This window comes from Equus asinus, chromosome X (assembly GCF_041296235.1).
Source record: "Equus asinus isolate D_3611 breed Donkey chromosome X, EquAss-T2T_v2, whole genome shotgun sequence".
Taxonomy (NCBI): Eukaryota; Metazoa; Chordata; class Mammalia; order Perissodactyla; family Equidae; genus Equus; species Equus asinus.
This window is the reverse complement of record NC_091820.1, coordinates 95,852,435-95,863,499: the sequence shown is the minus strand read 5'-3', so window position 1 is coordinate 95,863,499 and position 11,065 is coordinate 95,852,435. Positions and strand designations below refer to the sequence as shown.

The 11,065-nt window shown below is 38.6% G+C and overlaps 1 protein-coding gene across 3 annotated transcripts; it reads left to right on the top strand.

The window, feature by feature from the left end:
* Positions 1-5,224: 5,224 nt before the first annotated feature.
* BEX5 (brain expressed X-linked 5) lies at positions 5,225-7,631 on the top strand. 3 transcript variants are annotated; one of them, XM_044763309.2, is made up of 3 exons: positions 5,296-5,434; positions 6,550-6,616; positions 7,050-7,631. In XM_044763309.2, exon 3 carries the CDS (start codon positions 7,077-7,079, stop codon positions 7,416-7,418), a length of 342 nt encoding a protein of 113 aa, XP_044619244.1. In that variant the 5' UTR covers positions 5,296-5,434; positions 6,550-6,616; positions 7,050-7,076; the 3' UTR covers positions 7,419-7,631. The 3 variants fall into 3 exon arrangements, with proteins under 3 accessions (XP_044619243.1, XP_044619244.1, XP_070358653.1); XM_070502552.1 differs by lacking the exon at positions 5,296-5,434 and adding an exon at positions 5,938-6,002; XM_044763308.2 differs by lacking the exon at positions 6,550-6,616 and having other exon boundaries at positions 5,225-5,434.
* The last annotated feature ends 3,434 nt before the right edge of the window (positions 7,632-11,065 follow it).

Sequence of the window (11,065 nt, the reverse complement as noted above, 5' to 3'; positions counted from 1 at the left end):
ATAGAAACTGAGAGATAATAAATGTTGTTCTATTTGCCTCTAAGTTTGTGGTAATTTGTTACACAGCAATAGAAAACTAATACAAGTTTTACCATATTTACTGACATGGAAATATGTTCAAATACACTGTTGGGTTAAACAACGAAAGCAAGTCTCAGAAAAATGTACATGGTTCAATTACAATATGTGCATATATACTATGTGTTATTTTTAGTAATGTATTTTAATAAAGCAAAGAGCTTTTGCAATGTGTTTAAGATTAAGAAGGACGTGATTAAGAATCACCTTTATTTCTACGACAGCAGGGAGATTTATCTTAAATCATTCTTATTAATATTATCAAGAAGAATTGAGTTTCGGGGGCTGGCCCTGTGGTCGAGTGGTTAAGTTCGCGTGCTCCGCTGCAGGCAGCCCACTGTTTCCTCAGTTCGAATCCTGGGCACGGACATGGCACTGATCATCAAACCATGCTGAGGCAGCGTCCCACATGCCACAACTAGAAGGACCCACAACGAAGAATGTACAACTATGTACCGGGGGGCTTTGGGGAGAAAAAGGAAAAAAAAAAAGAATTGGGTTTCAATAGCATTTGAATACTAAGCTTTCTTTAACAAAATTTTACTAAGCTTGAGAAACAGATGCTTTACATTAGCTGATAGAATTTTGAAAACAACAATAATTGTCGCACTAGTCATTACTGTATGACTTACATTACAAATTTTAAAGCATTTGAAATAACAAAAGAACAAATAATCTTTTATGACCATGAAATTTTTACAATTTTTAGCACTGGAAAAAAATTGTACTCACTTTTTTAAAAACTTATTTGAGCAGTGGACATTAGTTCCCTGTGTAGAGTAAATGGGAAAAACGTAGTGACTTTAAAACTTTATTTTTCTTCAAACTTTCATCTTGCTGTTAAACATAATTCTGTACTGTGCTTGAAGAAGAAACTCTCATTTATGATGTAATTCTTCCCTGATTTAATAAAGTTTTCCTGTACATAGTATATGCATAGAAAATTATTTCCAGTAATATACACCAATCTGGGTGGATTGTTTTATTTTTGAAAAACATCTTAATCGTTAAAAAAATATTTTAAAAAGAACAGTGACTGAGAAAAACCTGAAAGAAACGGAAATTACAGATCAATGAGTGGTGTGTGTGTGTGTCTGTGTGTGTTAAACAATTTCAGAGTTTACCAAAATAAATTGTTTGCTTGTACAGAAAACTTAGGGAAATGTATTCAGTTTGAAACTTTTCCCTTCAACCTAAAATTTTGTTCTTAAGTGCTACTCTGCTTAGAAGCTGTGTAACATCCTAAATATTAAAGAACAATTTTACGTATTAATTCACCCTTGCTTGAGCTAAGAAAGTATTCTTATATGTAAATATATACAAACTTAAATTTCTGAAATAATATATAGGAAACATTCACTTTCTACATTATACATATCTGTGTTACTTTATTTTTTAAAACCCAGTCATTAAGGACAATAAAGATATTTAAAAACAGAAGTTGAACTACACTAAGAATTAAAGGGAATAAGTCAGCAAATTGACAAGATTTTTTTTTGAGGAAGATTGGCCTTGAGCTAACATCTGTGCTCATCTTCCTCCACTTCTTCATATGTGGGACGCCAGCCACAGCCCGACTTGATGAGCAGTGTGTAGGTCTACACACAGGATCTGAACCAGCAAACCCCTAGCCACTTCACCACCAGGTTGGCCCCAAGATGATCTTTTTAAACCCATTAAAGTGTTTCCCAAATTTGCCTGATCTCTTATAAATTACCTGGTGTACTTCTTAAAATACAAACTCCCATGTCCCATCCCAGATCTACTAAGTTAAAACCTCCAGAGGATGAAAGTGTGTATCTAGGTGTTATTTAAATATCTAGGATGTCACCCAAGAAAAGGCAGATTAGGCTTACAAAAGAAAAACTTAAAAACACACAAAAGAAAAACAAAATTTTGCTGTTCAAGTGAAAAAAGTACAAAGCAACCACAAACAAGGACATTCACTGAAACTATGCTCAAAACAGAAAAAAGTAGAGAAAAATCTAAATGTGCATCAATAGGAAAACAAAAAATGAGTTACAATAAAATTATACAATGGAATACTATATTGCTGTAAAAATAAATGACCTACATCTATATATATATCAACTGGATGAATCTCAAAAATGTGATTTGTAAGAAAAGCAGGTTGTGTGTTTGCGTATGCATACATATATATACAGATATATAGACACCCACACATACATATATACACACACATTTACTTTAACTATAACTCTGTATGCAATTATATGTATATATATACATGCTTATATATTATTTAAAACTCTATACAGTATAAAAGCATGATGTATGCTATATTCTCCAACCTCATTTTGTATGATTCAAATATTTTATAAATTTATATGATTGATTACAACCTGTGTTGGTGAGGGTATGAACAAACAGACAACATTTTCGGAGGCCAATCTGCATACATATATTTATTGAAACAATATTGGTAGCTGTAAATATATGGAAATAATACTAATATGAATCAACTGAGGATTGGTTAAATAAATTATGATAATTTGAACATTCTTGAGACATTAAAAACAAGTAGAGTAGTTAAATCATTATGAACCTGAAAATACATTTAAGCAAATAAAAAAACAAGTAGCAGAATGGTTAATGGTACACTATTCCATTAAAATAGATGAATAAATAAATTACATGAGTATGATAGAGAACATTTAGTAAGACTATACATTAAAATATTTATCTTTAAACATCCTAAGTTTATATATATATTTAAAATTTTATATAAGAAATCTCCAAAGACAAAAAAAATGACATCTTTAAGAAAATTTAATATGGAATGAATTGAACTAAATATTTTTAAATGACCATTTAGTCTTCAACTGACTCAATTGACTCGGATAAAATATGTCCTTCTACATAAAGAGAGAATGATAAAGCAAAGGTAGCAAAATATCAACAACTAGGGAACATAGTGCAGGGCGTGTGGGGTTCTTTGTCCTATTTTCAAAATCATTCTGTACCTTTGAAATTATTTCACAGTAATGTTCTTTTAAAAAGACCTCTTACATAAAAACTGGAGGCTTTTTTTGTTTCATTTTGGGTTTTGCCTATGACACGATTCCCAACCCCACCTGATATTACGAATTCTGTAAGGAACTTAAGTGCAGGTTCCCAGACCTGGCTCCAATCTACTGAACTAGAATCTTCAGATAAGAGTCTGGGAATCTTAATCTCAGGTGTCTGTTATGATGTAGCAGGTTTAGAAAACATTGGTTGTCTTGACAAGAAATTTTTAAAAATAAAAGAAATAAGACAAAATGAAACAAAAAAATAAAATAAAACAAAACTTTAACAATACAATAAATCGGGTAATACTCAATGTTGATGGACACATGAGAAACAGGAATGCTCATTCCTTATAGATGCCAAATTGGCACAATATTTTTCGAGGCCAATTTCTATGACAATTAAAAGCATCCATAGTCATATAGAGCTGGGATAGTTCCAGGAATTTAATACCCTCATATTAGTACTAAAAAAGTCTATGTACAAAGAAGTTCAATCAATATGGTCTCTCATAGTGAAAACTACAAACAGTCCAAATGTTCATAAATATGGGAATGGATGTATGTGTGTGTTCTTTATTTTGAAGGAAAACATTTGGACTGATTTAGAGTAAAACGTGAATAGTATCTTTCTTGAGGCAGAGATAAAGCTGATATTGTCCTTCTACCTTATCTGTATTTTCTAATTTTACTGAAGGTTTTTTTCTGGCACCTTGGGAGCTTGCTCAGCCCAGGCTTAAGACAACCTAGAAGTGTCATAGATTTTAACATTCCCAAGGTAGCATCCACCAATAAGAACCCATGTCTGTGGATATACACTCCAGTTTCCCATGGCCAAATTGGGATAATTCTGAGGAGCATTCTACATGGTACCTTAGGCTTAAAGTGTCCCGAGCAGCATTGGGCCAGTTACCTTTTGGCCATGTCTGTCTCCGGTACTACATTTTTAAAGAATGACATTTCTCATCCTATGATTATATACAAAATAACATTTCTTACATACTATTTACAATGGTTTTATGTCTTTTTATCTAAACATTTAGTTTAATTAGGTTTAAAATAGGAAGAAGGCACTTCACTTTTTTCCAAATGGCTAATCAATTACCTCAGCAACATTTCTTCAGTAATCTAAATTTTCCTCACCAATTCAAAATATTTCAATCAGATTACTGGTATTTCCCCATATTTGGGTTTGATAATTAGCTTTCTCTTCTGTTTTATTTGTTCTATATTTATTCTGGTATAATATTGTTTTAATATTGTAGCTTCACAATGCTGTCGGCATAATTTTCCCAAATTATTGTTCTGAATTGTTGGAAGACCTCAGTGTTGCTCTATTTTAGAGGCCATGCTAGTGTCTTGCTGTAAAATGAAGTTGCACTAATATAATTTAAAGGAGACCATAAGTTTGTCACAGGCTCTCAAGATCCAAAAATCCACCATCAAAAATCTATTGGACTAACTGTCTCACCTCATGGAAACCCCTGCAGAGACCCTTTGCAAGGGGAACCACCAGCTCAGGTTTATATTTCAAAGTCCTTAAAAGGGAGAGAGGGGTGCAGTCTGGAAGGTCTATATTTATAGGATGATTCAGCACAGAAATAGGTTGCCAAAATTTTACAGCTAGAATCCTATTTTTTCAATTGAAAATAATTGTATTGTCTAATTTAACAACCAAAAAAGTGAATGCATGCTGATGAGAAACAAAACAAAAACAATCACACACCACTTCCAAAAAAATAAACAGAAAGGGAAATAATTAGGTGAAAGTTTAAAAAAATGTCACTTCCTACCTATTTTCCAGATTTCCTAACCTCGCCCCCCTCCCCCGCCCCGGAAATTCTGGGCTTTCTTTACTTGTTGAGGAGTGGAAGGGAAAGAAGTGGGCATTTAACGGTATAAAAGAGGAAGAAGCAATTCTTTAAAAACTCCAGCAGAAATCAGGGAAAAGGCAAATGCAAACTACAATATATTATGTCCCGTTTGGTCTCGAAGATTGCTAAACAGGAAAAAAAATAAATAAGGGATGGGAAGTAGCCTACGATAGTGGTGGGGAGACGGCCAGAATGAGGAGAAAAGTGGCCCCGCCCACGCTCCCGCCCCCCCCCTCCTGCCTCACTGCAGGTATGAACCATAATTGGGGATCTGAACTCACAGTGACGTGGCCCTTAGGAGACCTAGAACCAACGCATGGATTAGTCTCTCCTTCTACTTGTGGTCTGGTAGTCGTGTGTGGCTGCGCGCCGGCTCGCTATTTCCTTGAAGGCGGGCGAGCCTGTAAAACAGGGAAGGAAGAAGTCGTAGAAGCTGACCCGGATCCGTGGCAGGTTGGTGGGCGCTGACTGGGGTGGGGATGGCAGAGGGCAAAGACCAGAGCGGGCTCAGGACTAGATTCTCTTTACCCCTTCCCTGACGCCCACCCGTTTGGTGCAAGAAATGTAGGGCTTGATTGGAGGAGATCGAGAGGGGCCAAGGGAGAGAATGAGTACCAGTTGGGATCTCCTAGGAGGTGGGCGATCGGGTGACGTCTGGAAGAGAAGGAGCAGAGAAGAGGACGGCGAGGGAAAGGCCTGATTCCTGCAGGGCAACGGGAGGGGGGCAAAGGTGGTGACCCTGTGTTGGGGATAAGGGACACCGCACGCCTCCATTCCCGGTATCTTCACCCTCTGTCCATTTTGGAGCCGGAAATGGTGGGCTGCGGGAACCCAGGTTGAGGGCGGTTGCTGCAGAGGAGAAGGGCAGGGATTAGGTCTGGGAAGCAGGTCCCTTCTGCGCAGGGGGCAGTCGAGCAGGCGGACTTCTGACTGAGGGATGACAGATATAGGCGGGGAGCGAGAAACTGTTTCTGGTCCCTGCAAGTCGGTATAAGCGTGGGTGCTGCTTGCGGACTCTGGGGTAAGCATGACAAAGCGCTGAGACTGCAGCAGGACCAGGTTTGCAACGCCCACACTACCTCTTCCTTCTTCGTCCATCTTGATGCATTAAATAGGTGGCAACGGAAGGACAGTGGGCTCGAGAAAAGCCACTGGGTCCCAAAAGGTCCTGGAGGAAACCCAGATTGAAATTCCATATATATATATATACATATATATATATGTTTAAAAAAGTCGCCACCCAGCACGTTCTTCTGACTCCCCCGCCCTGCAAATTGTCCATTTGCGTTCAAGAAATGGTAATTAGTCAACAGAAGGGGCGAGACAGTGAGGATAAGCAGCCTAAACTGGTTTTGGAAATAATCATCTTTCATTACAAAGCCTATTTCTGGAAGGCGGGGTGGTGTGTCACAGGGCGGGAAAAGAAGCCATGAGACAGGATAGGGGAGAAAGAGAAGGTGGCAACATTTGGCTAGCAGAGTATTAAATCAGCAATGGAGCTGGTGCCCCCGATACTGGTCCTTTAATCAAGTGATCAGTCCTGGGTATTGTCGCATTTCTGTCTGCAGGTCTTTAGGTCTGTTGGTGCAGCAGAATTCAAAGCTAAGAGAAGAAGATTGCTTCTGATCCCTGCAGGTAGGGGGGCTACCGAGGGCCCTCTAGTGTAGGGATATCAGGGATCAGAACAGAATCTGGGGAAGTGGCAGCCCTCCCTGCCCTAGTTAAGTCCAGCAGAAACCCAGCGAAGTCTTTAGAAACTGCTGCTTGTGGCTGGTGGGGGAAGAAGGGAGCAGTGGGACAAGCTCTCGGGCGCCCCTGGAGGACTTATCAGGATCCCTTGAAGCTGAGGCTTGGTCTCTCAACTACCGTCCCGCCCACTACCCATCCTAGCTTTTGGTGACAGGAATCGCCTAGGGAAAGTATTCTCAGGGAAAATTGTGGACTTTGGGGCAGGGCTGGGTCTGGGGCACCCCTGCTGCGAAGTCTCTCAGATGGGAAAACCTTTGCTAACAGAACTCTAAATCTTGTTGCAAAGCACTCAATCCCTCTTCTTGCTTTTTATCTCTAGGAAGAAGAAGCAGGAAAAAATCTCAACATGGAAAATGTCCCCCAGGAAAGCAAAGGAAGGGAGCAGACCCCAGTGCAGAATGAAGAAGAAGCTGGCCATTTGGGAGGTGGTGAAGGCCAGGAGCCTGGAGGAAATATTAGAGGGGGTTGGGCTCCACTTGCCCAGGATTTGAGAAAGGATATTCCCAATAGGCTTTTCAATAACATTGACATGATAGATGGAGATGCAGATGATATGGAACGGTTCATGGAGGAGATGAGAGAGCTAAGGAGGAAAATTAGGGAGCTTCAGTTGAGGTACAGTCTGCGCATTCTTATAGGAGATCCCGCTCACCATGACCATCATGATGAGTTTTGCCTTATGCCTTGAATGCTGAGGTTAATAATTATAAACCCCCTGCTTCCCAAACTTGCATTTCCTTGGTGTACTCTTTACTATGAATCTTTGGTGTTCTGTTATTTTTCTGACTGGAGATTTTGTTTTGACTTAGTCTGTAAGTTTTTCTGTCAGCAGGGGAGTTCCATCAACTTGCATGGAAAGATGTTTATTACATATTGTAAAGTTAATAAAGCAGTTTAAAAAGCAGTCTATAGATATACTATCTCATTTAAAAGTGTGCCTATTATCTATATATGTATATATACATCAGAATGTGTTTTTTCTTATTTTCCTTATTTTTTATTGATTATCTGTTTTTTTATCATTTTTCAAAAATGAATACATACATGTTATATGTGTCAAAAGAAAAGTAAGAAGCAAACAACTTGCCTGTCAGTTTATAAAGGGAATAGAAACAATAAGTACTTGAGACACAATTTATACTTGAGACACAATTTAAAGACATATAAATCATATTACCTCTGGATCTCTTATAGAGAAGCACAAACCTGGTAATTATTACAGATATATTTCTTTAAAGTCAGCCTATCAATCTACAAAAATGAAGATAATACATGCTTTACAGGGCTACTGTGGGACTCAAATGAGGTAATGACTGAACTCTGTGGTTGGCCCTCTCCACACAGGCAAGGCCCCAACCCTCTAGGTGCCCTTCATATTTAGGGAAGGACCTAAGGAGTATGCCTACAAGCCAGTCCAATTGACTGCCAAGTGGATGACACCTTCTATAACTGTGCTGCTGTGTCTCCCTTCCCTGGATAATACCATGACTGGTAGGCACTCCTTTCCCTTCTGCTAGGTTTTGCTCCCTCCACTGGTCCCCACCACTGCTGATGTGCTGGGGTCTTAAAGGTGACAAAGACTCATTGACTTTTGTGGAACCCTCAGTGATCTGAATCCTCATTTTGCCCTTTCAGAAATGTGGAGAGTGCCCTTTCCTGCTTTAGAGTTATACTTAATCTAGGTGGTTACTTCCCCAGTGCCGCTTAGGGATCCAAAGAGCCCCTTATGGTTTTTATCAGACTTTATCCCTCACTCCCTTTCCCCTAGATAAATCTGAGTGACACTCATGATAGTGTGCTCAGAATTGGACTATGCCTTACATCCTCTGATGCATATGGCCCCGTCTCCCTGACTCTCCATTTTCTATGCAGACACGGCTACAGGTTTCACTCTGTACATACACAGGTGTTATGGGGGTGGCTTTATGTCCCCACGACTGTTCTGATCCACACTATCTTCCCCCCAGGAGTCTCCAGTAGTTTCTACTCACACAACTTACAGGAATCCAGAGCAGTTTCCTTCTTCATTTGCTTTTATTTTTTCTGTGCCAAATAAACTTGTAATTTCACATCAATGGGAAACTGGCCAGGATTGAGGACCTAGTAGATGGATCCTTGTTTTAGAACATTTTCCACCACCAAGTCATCACTACTCCCCAACTAGACTTCCCTTCTTACAGTGAATATATTGTCTCATTTGTCCTAGTACTCTCAGTGCCTAGCACAGGGTCTGGTAAGTCGTGGGGAACAACAGTTAACTACAGTTGAGTCAAGAGTCCTGCAATCTGGGCCAAGGTTTGCCTCTGATCATTCATGGGCAAATAACTTCTTTTCCTTACAGATTGTAGCTTGCAATTGAAAAAGGAACACAATAGAGAAAGCATTATACACCAATTACAACACATGGACTTATTGTAATGTTATATATGTCAGTGTTTATCAACATGTTCCATGCAATGCAGCTGCATTGGAATCACCTGGGGAACTGGCTAAAAATTCAGGAAACTAGGTTTTACTCCACTCCCACTGCATCCTACAAGTTCATCAGACATCTCTGGACTTAGATAAATTAAAGCAGAGAGGCCCCAACTTTAGTTCAAGTTTGGACATTCCCCTCCTCATTTCATATATACATATATGTGTATAAAAATATATATATATAAATATCTCCTGTGAAGGCATTTTTGAAGTGCCTTAGTTAACCTATATACACCAGACATTATTTGCCCATTATATTGTGCCCTTTTTAAACAGACAACTGTCTTATTTTTATGCTGTTATCTTTAGTGCATAGGTTCTCAACTTTGGCTGCAGGTCTGAATCACCTGAGATTTTAAAGTGGAGCTCAGGACTCACCCCCACCCAATTGAATCAGACTCATTAGAAGTGAGACCAAGGGATCATTACATCGTGAAAGCTCCCACAGGGAGTCTAATGTACTTGCAGAGTTGAGAACAAGTGAGTATAATTTATGACTAAAATATCTTTGGTTTATTTTCTCTGCACTACCTCTGATTGACTGTGTGACCCTAAGGAAGTCATTTCATTTATCTGGAATATACATCTTCTGAAAGACATATCAAAGAGGAGGAATTACACCCAAAATCAACACGTGAGATCTTTTTAAGATAGTATATGTCAGTGTTCCTCCAAGTTTGCTAGCCTGTCACATGCTTCAGAATCACATGCAGGGCTTGTTTAAAACACAGAATCCCTGTCCCACACCCAAGAACCACTCTTTGGTAACAGAGCCCAGGTAACTGCATTGTTAACAAGCTCCCAGGTGATTCTGATGAACACTAAAGTTTGATAATTACCCGTCCATACATTTTTATCTCAAATATATTAAGGACAAACTGATAAAATTAAAGAAAATATGTTAATCTGGATTCAGGAAAAAGAGCATAGAGAAGTGAGCATTAGAAAAATAAGAAAAGATGAAACCATAAAGGGAAAAATTGATAACTTTTATGTAAAAATATTAAATCTTCTCTAAAGTAAGCAAGACAGTAAATAAAAGTTCAAGGGGAACGTCTGTAAGTCTTAATAAGATGTATTTCCTCCACTGAAGACCATGTAATGCTTTTCACTCTCATTCCAATGTGGGTAACATAAACAATAAAATGAATAAAAACTGCATTCCTCTTGCCCATTTAAAACCTTAATTGTGAGACTCTGTTCTAGCCATTTTGGATTTATCCAATAACTAGAGAGTGCTTATCTGCTTGTCTCAGGGAAAAGGTGATAAGGTGAAAATAGGGAATAAATACTCATTCGCCACTGACCCTGTCGCTCACTGTTAGTATTGGTTTCCTATGGCTGCTGTAAAAAAAATTACCACAACAAAAATTTATTCTCTCATAGTTCTGGAGACCAGAAGTCAGAAATCAACATGTGGGCAGAGCTGTTTTCCCACTGGAAGCTCTACAGGAGAATTCATTAGAGCTACAAATATCAAAGGCTACAATAATCAAAACAGTGTGGTACTGGCATAAAGACACATAGGCCGATGGAATAGAATAGACAACCCAGAAATAAACCTGCACATATATGGTCAAATGACTTTCAACAAGGGTGCCAAGACCATTCAATGGGGAAAGGACAGTCTTTTCAACAAATAGTGTTGGGAAAACTGTATAGCCGCATGCAAAAGAATGAGGTTGGACCCTTACCTCATACCATATACAAAAATTATCTCAAAATGGATGAAAATTTAAACCTAGGAGCTAAAAAACTTAGAAGAAAACATAAGGTGAAAGCTTCATAATATTGGATTTCTCTCTTTTGGAGGGGAAATGTCTATCTTATGCCTATCCCACAATTGCATTTGGAAGC